The following is a 20,951-nucleotide window of genomic DNA, read 5'->3' on the forward strand; positions in this document are numbered from 1 at the left end:
GGCAGTAGGAGTGTTTCAGTCCTTTGGTGTTTCATTGTTGTTTTGTGTTTGGTTTTGTTTGTTTGTTTGTTTTTTCCTTTGATGAAGAGGCTGTAATGCAAAGTGGTGAACTTGGGGAAAAACAAACAAACAAATGGAAATAGGGTTTGAAGGGATTTATTAGATTCTGGTCAGACGACATTATCAGTCAGAGAAAATGATCTAGTCAGTAGCATCTGGAGCCAGAAAAGCGTTGGATGTAAAATACCTCAAAGTGCTTGTGAAGCCTTTGTTTGGTTTTTTTTTTAATTGCTTGTTTACCTAGCCCAAGGATGCAGGAGGAAGGATACCTAACTCTTACATAACTCTCATCAATAGATCTTAAAGTAGATGTTTAATGCAATGAATTTGTAGAACTGAATGTTTTAATCCGTATTTTTTACCTTTGCAGAAAATGACACACACGGGAGCAAACGGCTCACCCAGAATCACTGTGCAGGCAGATAGGGTGCTTTTGGTGTCTTTTTTGGTGTCTGAAATCAGACATTGTGGTTCAAACATAGAAAAAGCAAGTTATTATTAACTGAGTAGTTACATGAGGGCAAAGATGAGCCATGAGCTTAACTAATTGGTACGCTGGGGAAACAATCACATTTTTTTTATAAATACAAGTTTTATTTTGGAAAGACAATTTTACCTTTTCAGACCATTGGGAAAAAATGTTTATTAAATGCATTGAATAGTTCTGGGTATTTTACTTCTTTCAATGGTCAGACCGTTTCTACAAGAACTTTGCATGAAGTGGTAGAAAAAAAAGTAGACCAGGCTTCCTTCACATGTGTTTTTAAAATATGAATCCAGATTATTCATGTCCTGGGCCGTTTAAGAAGATGTGTTGTTATTCATAAGATGCATTTTAAATTAGAAAACAAAAAGTGAGAAATAACTGGAGGACCTGGATTCAGTTTCTTCCAAGTTAGTAAAAATAAGATTGAGATATGTCTGAAGTCACTGTCTTTTCAGAGAGTCAGATGGAGAGGAAAAAGTTAATTTTCAATATCAGAAGCTAATATTTAACTAAAGTTATAAGTAAAGGCTTTTGAAAACCTGTAGCTGAAACAGATTTTTTGAAAATGTTTATTTCATTGTTATTAAAGGAAAGTAACTTTCAGAGTGTTTTGTGCTTGTTTAGTGGGTCAAAAAGCTGTTTGTGCATTTAACAAAATGTTGGAGAAATAGGATTGATCAGCAGAAGGTTGAGGGTCAATGCGTTAATTTCACATCTTAGACCTGGGAAGGGGTCATAGAAAAGAGAAAAACGTGTACCAGCTGTGAAGTTTGAGAGAGTGGGTTGAGTGAGGAGTTGTAGGAGCAGTTGTGAATGTTGAGGGTGTGGCAGAGCCAGGAGGGTGTGACCCACACCGGGTATGGCCCGGAGAGCGAGTCTGACCCTGGTGGAACACTCAGATATTAATGTGTCTGCCTGCCTGGTCTGAGTGCAGCTGAACTTGTGGCAAACCAGACAGTCTGTGTCAGAAATTGCAAGGTGTGGTTGTGGTTTGAATGTTGTGTATTCTTCTGCTTGAGAACTCGATGAACTTGCATTCACATGCTTGGAGATGGCAATGGTAGAGATGGTTTGTACTTGTCCTCTATTACCAAGACTACTGGATTTAGGATTATTTGTGGTGTTCAGACCAGCAGTGTAGTGAGGAGTTCTTTGGTTGGCCTGCTCTGTTGGCCAGGAGATTCAACTTAAAAAACAGAAGAAAGAAAATAAACCCTGCCCTCTTCCCTTCAATATGCTATAAGTAATGTTTCATTTCGCCTTGGAACCTTATCCAATATCATGCTTTATACAGCTGGTTCCTGATACACCTGAGGGCACCTGTTGGAGAGGACTCCCCTGGTGTGTGTGCCCTTCAGTTCTGCTGAAGGACTGTATTGGTGGTCACGGTTTTTCTAAGTGCATAAATAAGGAAAAAGTCACGTTTTTAAATTGTTTTCTAGTTTGTGTTCTTCTAAAACTTAAGGAGTCGTCTCTGCATGTTATCAGTAAAGGTCTGTTAGTATCAAATTGGTATTTTGAGATTTAGGGATGGATATGGAAGAGACTTCAGATAATACTGTGTATCAGGCAGTGGTTTGGTAGCTGGTTCATGAACGTCTTTTATAATAAATGTTTCTTTCCTCTTTCTACTTTTCATAGAAAGTAGAGAAAGCATAGAGATAAATATACAGCTATTTATATTTTCTTGCTTTATGTGCTTGTTCGTTTCAGATTTTTTGTAGATTTAGTGCCACCATCATTCAGGTGCTTTCAGTGAAGGTGTTACCAGCTCGCCCCGCTGCTTCTGCCAGACTCTCTGTTGAATCTTGGCTCAGCAGCTGATTTGTGATATTCATTTAGCTGTCACATTCCATTTTACTCCTAAATCCAATGAAAATGAAGATTGTATTCAGCCAGTCTAGACCATTGATGGTATCCTGTTAATTCCAGTTATTTAATTACTCATTATCAACAAGAGTGTGTTCTGTAAGAAGCTGTTCTGGTTGTTCTGGATTACAGGTGGAGTTTAGTGGGTCTCTCCTTTCTGTGGCATCAATACAGTTGCACTAAATTGTGTTTATCTCTTTGTACTCCCTGATGTTACGTAAAGTCATTTTTTGATTCTTCTGTGCTTGCTTTTTCTTTGTGGCTCTCTGCACTTCCAGGCAATTTCTGACACGATTAAGATTTTATTAATTCATGTTATCTGCATTCTCTCAGCATGTGAGTGCGTTTGCTTTAGTGATGGTGTTTCATTAGGAGCTTTGAGTTCTCAGTGCATTGGTTCCTACTTCTGCAATTGCATTATTAATTTCTTAATTTTTAAGTTTGATGCTTGTATCCTGTCTTTCTACTCCCAGAACATTTTCATGATATGTACTGTTAAGTAATAACTTTCTGGGTTGAAACTGAAGTGCTATTTTTAGTCATGAAGGGTATAAATGGTTTGAGACCCAGTTACTTGAGGGAGCAAGTGAAGTGCTGTGGAATCATTAGACCTCTTATGCTATAAATGGGAAGAAGAAATGGATAGACTGCTTTCTGTAATGTCTTCCTAAATTGAAATTAATTTCCTTTCTCGTTCTAGCGTATCCCAGTTTGGGTAATCTCTTGAGTGTAATGAAAGCTCTATCTCTGTATTTTATGGTAGGTAGGTGAAAGTTCTGGGTGGCAGTCTAGGTGTGATTTGATCCCTTAGAGCTTGAATTTTTAAGATTGTCTGTTAATTGCAAAATGGAGCTTGGATTCATAGTAGTATATTTAAACTTTAAGTGATTTCAGCTTTGTAGTAGCTTTGTCACTACTTCATGGTAAAACATTTTGTATGTTAGTGCATCTTACACAGCGTGTGTCCTAACATAGGGTAGTAGTTGAACTTTAGTAACTTAAAATTTAAGTTGGTTTGTACTTGCTGAGTTTGTGTGTAGAGTTACTATGCAGGCAGGTGAGCCACAACTGAAAATAACAGCCTAAACAAAGAATGACCTAATCAAATGAACTCTCTCATTGCTAGTTTGGTTCCCTGGGCTGTTGCAGTGTTGTGATCACACTGACCTGCCCTTCCAGGTTCTGAAGGTATTTGCCAGGATATGTTCATTTGTCAGCATTACAGATCTCAAACATATTCGCCGTTTATAAATTCTGTGAATGTTGGTAGCAGAGGGAGACCTGACATAGCAGAGTTTGTCTCCACTACTAATATTTTGTTCCAGCTGACACTTGTGTGTAGCTCAGCAGATGTTGCACTGCTGTGTTGCCTTTGGCCAAGAGACAGGACAAGTGGGGACCCTGCCCTGACTGATCTTGTGACTTGGGACCATAAATCATAGAATCGATTGGTTTGGAAAAGACCTCCGAGATCATCAAGTCCAACCCTTGGTCCAACTCCAGTCCCTTTACCAGATCATGGCACTCACTGCCACGTCCAATCTCAGTTTAAAAACCTCCAGGGATGGTGAATCCACCACCTCTCTGGGCAGCCCATTCCAATGCCTGATTACTCTCTCTGCAAAGAATTTTTTTTCTGATATCCAACTTAAATTTCCCCTGGCAGAGCTTGAGCCCATCGTGCCCCCTTGTCCTATTGCTGAGTGCCTGGGAGAAGAGACCAACCCCCACCTGGCCAGAACTTCCCTTCAGGTAGTTCTAGACAGTGATGAGGTCACCTCTGAGCCTCGTCTTCTCCAGGCTAAACACCCCCAGCTCCCTCAGCCTCTCCCCACAGCACTTGTGCTCCAGTCCCTTCACCAGCCTTGTTGCTCTTCTCTGGACTCGCTCCAGCCCCTCTATCTCTTTCCTGAACTCATGGGCCCAGAATTGAACACAACACTCAAGGTGTGGCCTCACCAATGCAGAGTCCAGGGGAAGGGTCACTGCCCTGGTCCTGCTGGCCACGCTATTTTTGATACAGGCCAGGATCCCATTGGCCTTCTTGGCCACCTGGGCACACTGTTGGCTCCTGTTAACTTGAGACCAGCAGCAAAGGTGACCATAGGACACCTGAAGGAGTTTGGCTGTTTTGTGGAGATAAGAGTATAGGAACCTGTACGTTACTAATTTCACTTGCAAAACAGCTTTAATGTTAGCCTTGGTAAAGCTTTGTTACATGCTGCTTCATCTGCCTTAGTTTCTTTTTCTCTGTCTTACCTAGCAAGTTTCAAACTGGTTCTGTGGCTTACCTTGAAACTCTGCTTCTGTCCTGCACAGGGGAGCTCTTGTAGTTTTGGAAAGTTGGTGCTAAAGTTGACTTAGAGTGTTGCTTTTCTCTAAGTCCACGAGTAAACTTGTGGCTAATTAAAGCAAGAAGTACCTCCACAAATGCTTGCAGTGTTCAGAAGTGAATATGCAGGCTATTAACACTTCTCAATAAGTTGGTATTTTGTAGTAGCAGAATGTTGTGGAAAACAGCTGTGTGGCTGCTCATGTGTTCTACAGTGCTGTGCAAAAGTGCAGATGTTTTGTATTTAGGAATGGTGGTAGTTCCCTCTGCTACCTCTTTGACCAAGTCTTAATTTTAGATCTCAAATTCTGCTTCATTTAATTTAAGGTTTTAATTATGATCTTGTAGTATAGATATTATTTTGAGTTACATTGATGTATGTCCTGAAGAAGTGAAATAACAAGGAAGAAAATAGTAAGTTTTTTGTTTTTTTTTTAAATAGGGCTAAACGAGTCTTTAAAAATTAATCTCCATATAGACCTCTTTCTTCCCCTGGATTTACCTTGCCAGACTACAAAATTATCAAAGCTAAAACTACTCTTTTGTTTCAAGAGAGGATATTTAGTTTTTAATCATAAATGGTTTAGATTGGAAGGGGTCTTAAAAATCCTCTAGTTCCAACCCCTGTGCCGTGGGAAGGGACACATTCCAGGTTGCTCAGAGCCCCATCCAACCCACTTCCAGGGATGGGGCATCCCCAACTTCTCTGGGAAACTTATTAGTACCTCACCACCCTCACAGTGAAGAACTTCTTCCCAATATCGAATCTAATCCTATCCTCTTTCATTTTAGGGACATTCCCCCTTGTACTTTCACTACATGCCCTTGTTAAAAAGTCCCCCTCCATCTCTACTGTAGCCTCTTTAGGTGCTGGAAAGTGCTGTAAAGTCTCCCTGGAGCCTTCTCTTCTCCAGGCTGAACACTCTCAGCTATCCCAGGCTGACTCCATAGCAGAGCTACTCCAGCCCTCTGAGCATCTTCATGGCCTTCTCTGAACTTGCTCCAAGACATCCACCTCCCTCCTGTGCTGGGCACCCTGGATCTGGATTCAGCACAGTCCAGGTGGGGCCTCAGGAGTGTGGAGACAGAGGGACAGAGTCCCCTCTGCTGACCTGCTGCCCACGCTGCTTCTGAAGCAGCCCAGGACACTGTTGGCGTTCTGGGCTGCAGGTGCACATTGATGGGTCGTGTTGAGCTTCTTGCCCACCAGCACCCCCAGGTCCCTCTCCATGGGACTGCTCCACATCCATTCTCTGCTCAGCCTGTGTTTGTGCCAGGGATTGCCCTCACCTGTGTGCAGGGCCCCACGGTTGGCCTGGTTGAACTTCATGAGGTTCACTCAGGCCCACCTCTCCAGCCTTTCAGGGACCTGCCGGGTGGCCATTAAGACTGTTTTGATGAGCTAAAATTTGTGGTTTATAGAATCTTGGGCTTTTTTGTTTTGTTTTGGTAGTTGCACTTAACAGAGGCAGACCCTCTGAATTTGATGTCCCTCCATTTCTTACATACAGCTCTGATATAATCTCTTGCTACTATCTTTGAGTTTCTCTCTGCCTTACATCTGATAAATCATCTGATAAGTAAAAACAACAGAAAAAAACTCTGGTACTATTTAGGTGCCTCTTAAAAGGTGTTAGGACTAATGTCTTCTGTGTGTGTAATGCTGCTAATGAACACTTTGGACAAAAATTGCCCTAAAAGTATAAAGTCTGCTTTCAGTTTCTCCTGGCTGGACAGTTTGACAGGTAGAACAAGGTATTGAAAAGCTATTAGAAGAAGGAAGAGCATAATGTGTTTGTTTAAGCATTTTAAAGACAAAGATAAGCTCAGTAGAATGAATTTAATGATGTGTTTATCAGTGCCTTAGTTTTCCTGAGTCCTTTTTCCCCTCTTTGTTGCAGTATTGGCTCTTTTGCAAGTAGGGTGAGAGTAGCAGTGTCATGTATGATACAAAAGTACAGAGAAACAGAATGCTTGTTCAGAAATACAGGTAAAGTATTATGGAAGTTTAATCTTTAAAATTAAATACTTTCATAGTTTTATGTAATGTTTTCAGAATAAACATTTTTAATATTTCACATAGGCTGGTCACTAAGATTTTGCCAGAGACTTCCACTTTTTAGTAAGCTGATGTTTATTTTTTGTCTGGAAGGATATGCACAAATGAGCCAATTAAGTTTGGTCTGATGCTTTTTTCTTTTCAGAAAGATGAAGGTAGTGATGCTAGTTTGAGTGACAGCCACATCTCTCCTCCCGCCAAACGTACCTCAAAACATGCTGATCCTGTGTGCAAAGACAAATCCAAACCACGCAGTGCTGGGCAGCGAGAGGAATGGAGCATCTCAGCTGGACAGTCCAGGTAATTGGTGCCAAGAGGAAAAGGAGCTCCTGCCCATTTTTGCTGTGTTGTTAACCCACTTAGGCTATTTCTGCAGTCAGCTGCAGCTCAAGAGGATACTTCTGAAACGTGCTCTTTTCATACAATTTTCTTTAGTTTCAGACTCCAGGAGTGTGGATTATATCAATCCTCTCATCTCTGTGTTTCCTTTCTATACATATTTGTGCAAAAATAGAAAGTAATTTTATTTGAGTTGCAGTCTGAATTCTAGATTCTTGATATATCTGAATTTAGTGAAATATTTGCTATTTTCATGTGTTCAAGCTGTAAGAAGATGTGACATTTTAATTAGGAAATGAGTGTTGTCTTTAGGGAATGGACAATAGTGAAGTTTATTTCCATTGTTGTTTCAGCCTCAAACTATTTAGTTAGAGAGTCTAAGTAAATTTTATTTATTACTGCCTCAGTCCTGCCACACTTTTATAACTTGAGAGAAGTGATTAATTTATTTTATTACTGTGAGTCACAGTATGTTACAAAATGTCCTTGCATTCATAAGGTTCCTCATATGATTACAAGTTACTGTGAGACAGTGTGCAGAGTATTTTCCTGATCCATGAATTTCCAGTTAATACTGATTCTTTATTAGATATGTATTTCATATTTAGGTACAAATCAAAATCATTCTTGTAACACTTTGTATGCAAGAGTGACTGTAAATCACTACTGGACTGTCATCTGCTAGGATGGAGTTTATTTAAAAAGTTTGTAAATCCTAAAATAGACTTTTTTTGTTATTTTGCCACTTTGAAAACAGAATAAAATAAATATAACAATATACCATGGTCATTGGGAATATATTGGAACTTGTGAACCTTCTATTTCTTTTTTTGTTAATACAGACTCGTATTGCACCCCTTAGAAATGTTAAGATACAAAAAAAGTGTTTAATAAGGCCAGGAGAATTTAGATCATTGTGTCAAATGAAACTTGGCCAAGATAGTGAAACTCATGTTGTTACTCACTTAAAACCACCGGGACACGTCTTTGCATCTGAGGTTTGTTGTTGTTTCTGCCAAAATCCAAAGTGCTGCACCTGAGTGATCTTGAGTCCCTAAGACTTTTCCAAAAAGTTTGTAGCTTCTGCTGTTTTATCCAAAGTGTTGGAATGATAATTTTCTTTGGGGAGCTTTGTCAAGATTCTGTTCTGAAATTTAAGGGGAGAGTTAACAGTAGGGCATGGCACGAAGGAACATTGAAGGAATTAATAAGAAAAAAGGTGTTCAGATAATTCGGGGGTTTCCTGTCATTGGCATTGGGCAGTTCTCTCCTCATTCTGGTGTTGGGCATGAAGCAGATTCTTCACAGGCTGCATGTTGCAAAGGTTTTGAAATCATAGTTTATCACATTTTATGTTTCAAGTTCTGTTTTCAGTGTGTGCCTTTTGCTTGGCTAAGGAGCGTTAACGTGACTTGTCTGATCCAACTTTCCCAGGTTAACTTCTCAGCCTGGTGCTACACTACCAAATGGACGTAGCTTGTGTAAGTATATTGTAGCAAACCTTTTTGTATCTACTTCTGCATTTAACAATTTTATGTCAATTATCTTCAGTGGGTGTGTTTTTGATAGCTTTACTCATTACTCTGACCAGTTTGATCAGAAGGGTTACTGTTTTGGCTCAGTTTTTTTGTCAGCTTCTTGGATGCTCTCTGTGGATATGGGATACATTTTTAAATGAAAATCCATTTCTCTTCTCAATTCAGAGCTCTTGGCCATGATCTTGATGTTTTCCTTAATTCCCAAATTACTGTTAGGAGCTAATTTTGGTCTTCCTCTCCCAGCAGGTCTCTTTAATTTACTTGCTCTCCTTGCTCACCTAAAATTTGGCCTTTTGTGATTCTTAACATTACTTAACTCTGCTATTGCTTTAGAGAGACCTGCCTTGTCTGCAGCTCCTGCAACCCTGAGCAATCTTCCTCCTATGCTTGTACCTTACAAACTTGCCATTTCATTGCCTTTCTCAGCTAAAACCACTTTGTCTTTTGTGTCCCTTTCTCATCAGTTCTGACCTGTTTAGTTCTGTGTTGACTCTATGTACATGTAAATTCATTAAGTATATTTGGTATTTTATTATTTATTGTGCTGCCTAAGGAACAATCAGCAGTGCAATCTCTTTTAGTTTGGCCCTGTATGGAGTAGGTGGGAACTCAGTATGTTGTATCTGACCTTTTGGTACTGTATTTGAAAGATTAAGAATTGGAACTGTGGGCCAAGTGTGCATTGTAGTATTGATGTTAACTTAAAAATATTGAATGGTTGTTTGAGTGCCAAATTTTCATGATAAAATAAGACTATCATATAAGGAAACAAGCTGAAGAAATAGCTTTTAAAATAACTTTGATAAAAAGTAAAAAGAATACACTTATTTAGCTTACTCTGTGCTCCATAACTTCCAATTTGTTGTCCTTGCTAAGTATTCTCTTATTAATTCTTGTTTGTGAAAATGTTGTTTCCTGCATTTTTAAGTAGTAATACAAGTTTCTCTTAGCTCTCAAAAGCCACCCCCTTCGAGGGGAAAAAAAGGGAGATGGGGACCATGCTTGCATAAACGGAGATATAGAAGTCAGAAAAAGTTGTCGGTCCAGGAAAAACAGATTCGAAACTTTGAATCAGAGTTTATTGTTTGATCAGCTAGTAAACAGGTATGTGGGGATACTTCAGTTGATTCACAAAGCACCTTAATGATTTCCTATGATTAGAAACCCCTGTGTTCCACTGCCATGTCTGTTTTACTGTGGGGATGCATCGAGACAAGCTGGGTTGTGGTTCAAGTTACAGCTGGGTCTGTGTTGTGACTGCAGGTGTATCCACGCTTTAAATGCAGAGCCCTTTCCCAGGGTTTTACTGAGGAGGGAGCTGCTCTGTGTTTACCCCTGGTTCAAACTGTATGTTGGCAGTTGCTGCAGTGCCTGAATGCTGTGAATCCACACCCCAGTTTGTTTCTTGGTAACCTGTTCATGTAGTGGTACCCTGAATGGGATGTAAATTGGTGATTAGCAGCAGTGCTTGGAAGCTTTCTGGATTTTGCTTGTATGGTTTTGATCATAAAATATCAAAAGTGTGTAGCTTTCTTTTATTTTTTTACCATTTGTTAGTAATTCACATAGGGTGGGTGTCACTTTTTGACAGTGTACTATGCAGACAAAGTAGGTCAGACAGCAAGGCATGGTCTGGTCTGAGCACAGGAATGGGAGCCAGAAATACTTTTTTTGAAATTATATTTTCGTGTGGCCCTGGGCAGGTCACTTAATATGTCCCGAGTTTCCCACCTGTAAAACAGGTTTTAACAGGCACATCTGTGAGAGACTGCTTTCTCTGGTGTTGGAAATGATTTAAACAAAAACATTTGATTGCCAGCTATGATCTTCATTGTTAAATGTATTCTGTTGAATCTTTTATTAATTTTCTTTTTCAACTTAGTAACTACTTAGTATGGCTTTGCAAATTTATATTGAATTACATTTATTTTTCTAGTTGGAGCTGAATCTCCCTGTCCTTATCAAGAACAGGAAAGAGTATACCATGAAGATTGTAGTTTGATAAGATCATGGTACTGAAGTCTGTACATGAGGTTATTCTCATAACAGTATGTCCCATAGTCACTGGAGGTTTTTAAGAACAGGTTAGACAAATGTCTGTCAGGAATGGTTTAGGCATTTTGTAGTTTGCTCTTGCCTGGCAGAGCACGTAGACTTTTCCAGGTCCCTTCCAACCTTACTTTCTTTGGTAGCAATCTAAAGCCTGATTTTACTTGAAGTGGTTCTGTCACACATCACAGATATTTTAGAAGAATTGTTTAAAATTGAGAGGAGCTCTCACAATGAAATCTTGACTTTACTGAATTCTGTCACCAGAACTTCCACTGTCTTCTTTTCTAGTCAGGATTTCACCATTTAGTTTTACCTCTAAACATCTTGAAAAAAAGGAAGTGAAAGTTTCTGCCTTCTTAAAATAATTACACAATTGTAGTAGAATTCCAGTGAAAATCTACTCCAGTCACCATGGAGAGCAGTAACGTGGTGTTTCAGGACAGGTGGCTAAATAATTGACTTGGCCTGGCTAACACTGCTGTTCTCTTCCTTAGTAATGAAGCATCTTGGCCAAGGTTGTTATTTATATACCACCATTGTTTTGACAGCTGTTTTCAAATACTCCAGATAATGAAAATGTAGACTAATTAAATAGATGAGAAATGGTAGTGAGGTCAAATACTGAATGATCAAATTTGAGGTGTTACTGATTTAACAACAACAAAATCCTTTGTTTTAGTGTCTTTCTGAGGCCAGAGTAAGAAACTGTAAAGCTTATGAGGTGGAGTCATTAATAGCATTCCAAATATTATAATTGTGTAGGTAAAAAGCTTTGCTTATTTTGCAAATTTAATCTTACTTGACGCCCAGTCTAAACATCTAAGCAGTTACAAATTTATATGTTACAATTTACACCGTGCAAAAATCTTCTAAAATGTTTTTTAAAATGCTACAGCCTAATTTGAACACCAAATTTTAATAGCATCAGCATTTCTTTTTTTTTTGAATATTAGTTTATATTCTGTAGGTTCATCTTTCCATTTTATTATGGTTGCTTTTGTAGTTAATTGGTAGAGTACCTTGAGATGTGAGATGCTATGTTAAAAGTTCTGCATGCTGCTGTTTTAAGACTTTTTTTTTTTAGTTTTGTGTGTTAACTGTTGCATGTATTTTAGTACTGCTGAAGCTGTGCTACAGGAAATGGACAACATTAACATCAGGAGGAACAGGCGATCGGGGGAAGTAGAACGGCTGCGGATGTGGACAGATACAGAATTTGTGAGTGCAGAGTGTCCCAGGTCTTGGCTAACAAATACCAAGGGGGAGCATGTTTGTTTTTGTAAACATGATATGTTTGTCTGTAGCTCTCTCTAAAGGTTGCTGATTTTAATTTTTCATTAAAACACTTGGTAAACTGAAATTCAGAACTAAATTCGTAGATAAATACTAAAATGCATTGTCTTTATTGATAAGTTAACTGTCGTGCTCTCATGATGTGCTGTGGTGCTTCTCCAGGGGTTTGAAGCACACTCTGATGGTCTTGAAACAGGACCAGTGACTGTCATCTTTGTTGCCTAAACCAGCCTGATACTGATACTAACTGTGTTAGATGAACTAGGTATTTACTACCTGAGAAACTTACTTTAGCACCTCTTAAATGAGACTGCTGTTGTAGTCTACCAGTGGGGAACTCTGCTGGAAAAACACTTGAGAGCTACAGGTAATGTGGAGCATCACAGAGTATTCTGAATTGGAAGGGATCCAAAGGATCATCAAGTCCATCTCTTAAGGGAATGGCCCATACGGGGATCAAACCTGCAACCTTGGCATTATTAACATTGTGCTGTAACCAGCTGAGCCAGTCTGAGTGTTACTGAGCTGAGGGGTAACACTGAGTGATGTGGGAGAGTGCTGATGGGAGTGCATGTGAATGTGATTCCAGGAAAACATGGATATGTATTCTCGAGTGAAAAGGAGGAGGAAATCACTGAGGAGAAACAGCTATGGGATTCAGAACCACCATGAGGTATCCACAGAAGGGGAAGAAGAAGGTACGTGTTGTGAAGAATTGTAAGGGCTCATGTGAAGTACTTAAAGAACATAGTTCTCTATAAGACAGCAATATATTGTGTTACAGAAAGCAGGACAAATCCTGGTTTCTAAATGTTTGTTCTACATTTCCTTACTCCTGTTTTTCCTAACCCTAGGTAATTGGAGCTTTCTTATAATCCCTCTAACAATCTTCTGGGGGAAGCCAGGATGTGGTGCATGTAGCCTACAACTATGTGTTCTGACTTGATTTTTCTCACGTGCTGGGCAGTAGTTACCAGAAAGAATATGTAATAGTCCTGCACCCTTCCTTTGGGGAAGGTATTAATTAAAGTCTCTGCTTCCTGTCCATTGACTGAATTTTAGAAGGCTTTTAGAAGGCACAACTGTGTTTGAAATTCTGCCTTCAATTAAACATTTTAATGAAGCTGGTCAATGGGTTCAGAAGTTACTGAGAAAGAAAACAATGTGACTAACTTTGATGGCATGATCAAGCAACATGCTTGGCTTCCTTAAGAAATCAGACTCAAACTTCAGGCATCCATACAGGGCTCAGCATAGTGTGTCTCAGTTTTTAACTAAAACTTCTGTACAAGGGATGGTTTGTCCCAGTGACAAGAATGCAGCCTTAGTTCTGAGATCCATGGATGGAGACTCTGATTCTGTTAACAGATAGGCCTAGGCTCTGCCTTTATACACTTTCTTTTGCTATGTGTAAAAATTACACTGTAAATCATAAAGTTGTACTTTCTATGCTGTGTCAAGTATTTGATTTTCTGAGGCTCCTGTGGGAGAAGAGAAGAAAGGCATTATTCATTTGAAGCATAATTATTGAAGGAAAAATATAGTGGAAAAAAGTGATATTTGAAGTACTTTACAACTAAAACTGTTTTGAATGAATTTATTTTTCTTTCTGTTGCTTTTCCAGAACCTTCTGTAGGAAACTAGAAGGAAATTTAACAACATACTCTAGATTTAGCTTGGTCTTCAAATTTCCAGTGATTTTCCAATTAGTGTTAATTAATAAGTGAGCAGTAATTCTGAGTGACCATTAAAATGTTAATTCTTAGGATGAAAATAGCTCTGACATCAAGTAGAAGTGTTCTCAAGATATTTTTATCCCCAAACAGAGTCTCAGGAAGAAGATGGAGATATAGAAGTAGAAGAAGCTGAAGGGGAAGAAAATGATCGGCCGTATAATCTCAGACAGAGAAAAACTGTTGAAAGATACCAGGCCCCTCCAATAGGTGAGGAACCAGACAGTGCTCGTGCACTTGTGCTCTGCTGATCTCAAAGAGTGCCTTGGGTGTGGAGAGGGAAAAGTTGGATGGCTCATGCTCACCCCTCACCAGAGTTCCCACTTTGTGACTGCCACCTTGCCCCTGTTGTTCACCACGGGACCAGGACTGCTGAGACAGTCTGTTGGTCTGTCAGTGGCGGTGGCATTGCTGTCTCATGGAATCTGCCGGCACTGCCTTGTGCTGGGCTTGGGGCTGGAGGTGAACAGGGGTTAGGTCAAGAAATACTTGATGTGAAGCAGTCTAATAAATTAGATAACTACCTGGAAACAATAGTTGCTGTTACACCTGCTTCTCCTCTGGAGTGGTAAGCCTAATACCAGTGATAACCTTATTGATGAAGTGATAATCATTAGCACTTTTCTGCTGAATTTGGGTAGTTTATTATTCTTTTGTAATTGATGTTACAAACCTGGAACTTCTCTTTCTCAGTGCCAGCTCATCAAAAAAAGAGAGAAAATACACTGTTTGACATTCACAGATCTCCTGCAAGAAGAAGCCATATCAGGTAAATGTCAGTCTTTTGGTACATTGTTATTTGCTTCCCTTCAGTACGTTCTGGTTGCTTTTGACTTTCAAACCATTCTTGAGTGAGTGGAACAGTGCAGTGCACTCACATGTGTGGGGTCTTGAATTGTATCTTGGGTTCAGGCCCTGATCAGCACACAAATAGTGTCCTGGCACTGCAATCCCAGTGAAAGCTTTGGGCTAAACAGAAAGGAAACAATTTTGCTGCAGTTACTGGCAAGAATTGTACCTTACACGCTGTAACCTTTTTTGTAAGGCTGTACATTTCATGTTTTAATCCAAAGCACCAGTTTAACAAATAATCCCTTTTGTTCTACAACACTAGGCAAATCAGGTTAATGTTTTTTTACTTGCTTTCAGTCAGGTTTCATCCCAGGATTATCAACAATTTAATAAAATATTTAGCAAGTGTAAATTTTGACTCTTATGTTTTATGTCAAAGAAGTCTGGAATATACCAAATTGTCTTGGAAACTGTTGGTAGGCTTTATGTAACAAAACAGATGAGATTACAGCTTAATACATTTTTAAAAAAAAAACTTAGTCAAAGCTTCAAAAAGATAAATCTGTCCATGAACAGAATCCAAGTAAACGGATGCTAGTCAGAGCTGAAACACTTGTCTTATTGCTCAATTTAGTGGCGTAGTGAAAATATGAAAAGCAAATGAAGTAATAGCTGAATCTTATGATTCTAAAGCTTCTTCCTAATACAAATAAAAGAGTTTGTATTTTTTCCCCCCCTTGAAGTGCCTATGACATTTTGTTGGATAATCTCAGGACTTGTACTTAAGATAGGAAAAGTGTGAAAATTATTATCCCTTCAGTTTTAACCTGCTCGTTGCTCCACTCTCAATTTATCCCTTCTTGTCATGACACTGTCATAAAAAGTCTTTCCAATTGTATAATACTCTCCTTGAGATATTTTGAAATTGCTCATTTTTGGTCACTGAGCAGTAAAAGTGATTGACCATCTTATCCATTGGCAAAAACCAGTTAGTTCAATGCATTTTCATGTTCATAAAAGTGATGCAGCTCAGTATATTCACTTAAAATCCAAGACTTTTTATTAATAGCCAGCTTTTGCATGCAAAAAAAAGTACTGAATTTCTCCAAGCAATATCAAACTCAGCACCTTTTTGTACAGAAGATTTAGTGTACATTCTCTGATATTTCTGAAATACTCAATTTTCTGAGATATGCTCATACTAAAATAAGAAATGATTCATTCAGGCTTTTGTCCTGGGTTGAGGTGGCAAAACGCCAACTGTACAGGACAGAGTGAAAAGGGTTCCTCTTCCCCCCAACCAGCTAAGGGAAAAAGAAGAGGGAGAGAGGAAAAAAACCTTCCAAAGCCAGGTCTATGCTGAAACTAACTACATGTATTTATACAGAGAAGAGAAAACTAAGAGAGAACTACAATATAACACACACTTAGACAAGTTATGCATATATAACAAGGCATAACTTCCCACTCCCTAATTAATACAAAGCAAAGTCTATTACACTAGATCTGTAAGTACTCTGAGAGACCCATAGCAAGAAACAGAAAGAGTAACAACAAAAATGTTTCTACTTCCCTGAATGCAAACAGGATGCAAGCAGAAGCAACATGAGCAGGGCCCAGCATAGTAGAGGAGCTGCCAGATGTCCTTCTCTTAGTGCAGCCATGATGGAACTCACCAAGCCACTCCCACACACTGGATTTTACACCCTTTGAGATGATGTAGTATGGTATGGAATACAATATTATTGGCTGGAAGAAGTCAGCTGTGAGCTAGCTCAGCCCAGCTTAAATCAGCTGACAATCCTAGGCCTAGCTGAACTTTAAAGCCTAAGTTTAGGCCCACCTGCCTAAACCCATAACAGCTTTGAATAGTAATTTTACTTGGATTCAGATCAGAACTTAAGCTACAGTACAGGTGTTTTGTGAAACTGTTCTGCTGTTCAGAATTAATAACCTCATAAAAAGAAACTATACTTTGGGAAGTATGGAATTTTTTCAGAGGAAAAGGAAACCATCAAACTGAGTAGGGAGATCTTCGTATTTCTCTTATGTTAGAGGTGGCTTAAGTGATTGGAACCTTTCCTAAGTACAGTTGCAGTGTATTGATTGAATACTCAATTCATGTTGGTGAGGCACTGTGGACTGGACCACGTATCTTATGGGGTTCTGCTGTTCTAGTAACGTTCATGTTGAAACCAGTTAATCCCTGTGGCAGTAAGAGCTGTTGTTCCCCTTTCAGACTGTTTTGATACTTAATTAGGCTAAAATTTATGTGCATCTCAAACCTGAACAGGACCATACTTGTCGTTTCGGTTTTATTTTTATGAAAAAACCCAAAATATGCCATTCTACTGCAAAAAAAAAGCTGAGTTTTCTGTTTGTTTTGCCACTTCAACAGGAGAAAGAAGCATGCCATTCACAGCAGTGATACAACCTCTTCAGATGAAGAACGTTTTGAAAGAAGAAAATCTAAAAGCATAGCCAGAGCAAGAAACAGGTATCAAAACATCCTTGGTCTTTAGAAGGATTTGACTTTGATTATTCGTCATTTGATTCTACCTTCAGACATGGTTGAGGAAAACTGATGGCTATATATTAATACAGATTTTGAAGTCTTATGAGTAGGTAATTAATAATAGTGATAAAATATGGACAGGTAAGAATTGTTTGATTTGTTTACATTATAAGAAAAACAACTTCAGTTGGTTAAAATAGATTTTTGTTCTTGGTGTTACTTCATCCCAGTTAATTCAGTTGGAGTCCTAGTACTAGCTCTTCTCTCTTTCTTGTGTGTAACAATGTTTGTGTTCTACACACCCAACACATGTTTTGTTGACCTTACATGTATTAGCAGTTATCTAAAAGGGGAAGTTCTGTAAGTAAATTTAGTTGGAAAATAGCAGGTTTTCCTTCTTCCATGTCTTCTTATCTGCCACACTTTTTCCATTGTGAGGAGTTCAAGTGACAGACAACAACCAAAAGTGTAGTTCTGAGTGTAACCTGTCTTACTGGTACCTGTATTCCTCCCTTTATCTGTGTAGTTGACCTGATGTATCTATGTAGGGTCTTAAAGCATAGAAATGTTGTTACTTCTGCATTTAATCCAAATGGTCTGTACAGCCTAGTTGTCCAGACAGAAATAGCTGTATGGAAGCATAAACTGGCTACATGTTAAGGAACTTCCACAGTTAAAAAGATCAGTTTTATTTACCTCATCAATCCAGGAACTTTGTGTCTTTTTGTAGTAGAAGGTGTTTTATCTCTTGATTGTTCTCAAGGAAATGAACAAAACAGAACAGTATTTATTGGGTGTTTTTGTTTGTTGTTCAACAGGTGCCTGCCTTTAAACTTCAGAGCAGAAGATTTAGCTAGTGGGATCCTTCGAGAGCGTGTGAAAGTCGGGGCGAGTTTGGCTGATGTTGACCCTATGATTGTTGATAAATCAGTAGGTTTTGTTAGAACTTTGTATTTTCCTTACCCCAATTATGTCCAAGCAGAATTCTTTACAGCCTCTTATTAGAGTTGAAAAAAATCCCTAAGAATCTTGCTGATCTTTTTTTATCTCTTCCAAAGCTTTTTTCTCTTTATTCCTTTGTACTACAAAGCACTTGCTTGTGGCCTGTGGGTAGTCAGCAGGCTGCATACATGTCATAAATAAGTCAAAATATCAATTGCCCTACTATGTTTCTTCATTTACAGTCAGCTTGTGATTACTTGTACTGGTGGAAACTGGGATATGCTGAGCAGTCAGGAGGCAGATCGTGGCCCCCTGGGCTGGTTAACTGGCACCATATGGGTCCTGTGCCTGTTCAGAGCCAACGATGCACAGCAGCTTGTGGTCTGTGTTGTGCAGAAGCTGCTGAATTACCACTGGAGCTAAACCTCTGTCTAGAGGTGCTTTGACTCTATTTGTGTTACACTGTGCCTGACTGGGACTTCAGCTCTGTAGATGTCCATTAATCCCTGGCACAGCTGACTTGCAGACCAGATAAACCTCACGTGAGCAGCAAGAGTTGACTTTCTCAACTACTTTTTTACGCTTTAAAAATTCAGAGCCTTCTGTTGGTCAATGCAATGTTTTTTGAAAGTTGTTTTCAAATATTTGGTAAGTTAAAGGTACTTTTGTGGAAAGCTGTTACGATATAAGCTTTGTATGCTTTGTTTTCTTTTTCCTAAGGTGTGTTTTGATAGTATAGGGGGATTGAGCCATCATATCCTTGCACTTAAGGAAATGGTAGTGTTTCCTCTTCTCTATCCAGAAGTATTTGAAAAATTCAAAATTCAGCCACCAAGGTAGGTGTATTTATTCTTACTGTTTTATTTTATTAAGCTTTGAAGAATGCTTCACTTGAAAACACATAGGAGATTGATTCCTTCCCTGAAGTGTTTTACAGTTCAAGTAGATCCATGTGTTTGTAACCCCACTTGTCTATCAGATGTAATAAGCAGCATGAAGACTTAAAAAAAATCTAGTTTGTGTTTCTTGTAGTAGGAAGGTAAATTTTGTAATTTAGTTGAAGAAAGAATTCTTAAGTGTTCTATTTAGTAGTACCTTGCCTTTTTTCCCCATTATGTTATCTAGCAATTTATTAAATCAAGTGAAATGCTGATGTTTCTTTTATAGTTGTAACTTCAATTATGTTATATTATGATTTTAATATTAATCAGGCATCTTGGTATGTAATTTAAATTGATACCTGGAACCTAAGTAAATTGAAAATTTTGGGATATTTTTTGTCATTTAGTGGAATTCCTCCTTTCCAAAGAAGTAACAACCACTGATTCAAGTATTACCTAAGATCTAATATTTGAGGAGGTGTTTAACTAATGTAAAAAAATCCTTTGAAAACTTAATTGTTGATGTTCTTTACAAATCAAAGTTTCATTGATTTGAAAGAATAAAGCAAACTTAGATTTTATGAAGTCATGTTAATACACTAAATAATATTATGAGATCTTAAGTCTTTCTTCTCCAGGCTCCCTGTCTTCTTTATAAAATTTGACTTGGAGTTTTTCAGGAGACATAAAATAAGTTTGTGACTGTGTTGATCCATTTATCTTCAGGGGCTGTTTATTCTATGGTCCTCCTGGAACAGGTAAAACCTTGGTAGCTAGAGCTCTAGCTAATGAATGCAGTCAAGGAGACAAAAAGGTGGCTTTCTTTATGAGGAAAGGAGCAGACTGTCTCAGTAAGTGGGTTGGTGAATCCGAACGTCAGCTTCGACTCCTTTTTGATCAGGTTAGAAGAAAATACATTTTTCATATAATTTCTCTGTATGTTGTTTTTTGTGGTTTAGACAGCTAAAGTTATTTGCAATTTAAATTCTAAATGATTGTAAATTTCCGTAAATTAAGCAGGATTTGTCCAAATGCCATATGTAGATGAAAAGAACAGGGGAATGCTGAGGACAGTTTTTTGTGCTTTGAAAACTGAGAGGAAGGAGTCTCTTGACTTGGCCATTAATAAAGCAAAGTAATTTGGGTAAAAAATGAAAAAAAGCCCCTAAATCAGTGAGTTTGAGTTTGACAGGCGTGTTCAAGACAAATGCTACAGAGGAGGATGCACAACTGTGTTGTGTGTCTTGTTTTGGTGTTCTTACTTGGCTTAGAAGAGATGGGACAGAGGAGAGTCACATAAAGCAAGGAAATGCAGTAGCTCAAAGCAAAGTAGTTTTCAGATAGTTATTCTAAACAAACAGATCATGAGCAGATAAGATCCTGCTTTCTGTGAGTGAGTGTGAAGTGTCTCAGTTTGTCTTTAACCTGTCCAGCACACAGTAAAACTGGTACACTGGTGCCATCTTGCTTACTCAAAGCAGACTGCAGCCTGGTTTGCTCTGAAACAAGGTGTGTAGTTGAAAATTCATTTTTCTTTTCACTCTGTGCACTTCTTAACAAAGGTGTCTCAGTATATGTTTTAGTTCAGCATGTTAGTGATTTGTAGTAAAACCAGTTTGTAATATTGATGGATAAATTATGAATTAACAGTGAATTCAATTTTATTTTATTTATTGCTTACCAGGCATACTTGATGAGACCCTCTATAATCTTTTTTGATGAAATAGATGGCTTGGCTCCAGTTCGTTCCAGCAGACAAGATCAGATTCACAGGTAATATTCCTCATTTGCTGCCATTGTCTTGGTATATTGTACTTCTCCTTGGTAGACTCTTAAATGTAACTTTACTCGATTCAAGGGAAAGGTTTTTACTTTTTCTGGAGTCCACTTGCACTAGAAAGGACAGATTGGTTTTTTTGATGTCCAAAGTCATCTTTTCAGTCCTCCAGGCAGACTGTAATTTGCTGGGAATTGAATTGCAGTGGTGATTATCCTTCATCCAAATCATTAACTGCAAGATTTCCACAGCTTTTCTTTTGGTTGCTGTTTGTGTCCTGTA

At 38.6% G+C, this 20,951-nt stretch overlaps 1 protein-coding gene across 4 annotated transcripts in view; it reads left to right on the plus strand.

Moving 5' to 3' along the window:
* Positions 1-20,951, plus strand: part of ATAD2B (ATPase family AAA domain containing 2B) — a 75,748-nt gene that overhangs the window by 9,375 nt on the left and 45,422 nt on the right. For 3 of the 4 annotated variants that reach the window (XM_071548263.1, XM_071548264.1, XM_071548266.1), the window contains exons 2-13: positions 6,926-7,107; positions 8,581-8,627; positions 9,635-9,788; positions 11,852-11,954; positions 12,619-12,727; positions 13,856-13,972; positions 14,456-14,531; positions 16,953-17,051; positions 17,888-17,999; positions 18,732-18,847; positions 19,619-19,793; positions 20,577-20,665. In XM_071548263.1, the coding sequence (XP_071404364.1) occupies positions 6,926-7,107; positions 8,581-8,627; positions 9,635-9,788; positions 11,852-11,954; positions 12,619-12,727; positions 13,856-13,972; positions 14,456-14,531; positions 16,953-17,051; positions 17,888-17,999; positions 18,732-18,847; positions 19,619-19,793; positions 20,577-20,665 (1,379 nt within the window). The remainder of the gene's footprint in view (positions 1-6,925; positions 7,108-8,580; positions 8,628-9,634; positions 9,789-11,851; positions 11,955-12,618; positions 12,728-13,855; positions 13,973-14,455; positions 14,532-16,952; positions 17,052-17,887; positions 18,000-18,731; positions 18,848-19,618; positions 19,794-20,576; positions 20,666-20,951) is intronic. The other variant, XM_071548267.1, reaches the window with a different exon arrangement.

The sequence above is a fragment of the Pithys albifrons genome, chromosome 2, assembly GCF_047495875.1.
Source record: "Pithys albifrons albifrons isolate INPA30051 chromosome 2, PitAlb_v1, whole genome shotgun sequence".
Classification (NCBI taxonomy): domain Eukaryota; kingdom Metazoa; phylum Chordata; class Aves; order Passeriformes; family Thamnophilidae; genus Pithys; species Pithys albifrons.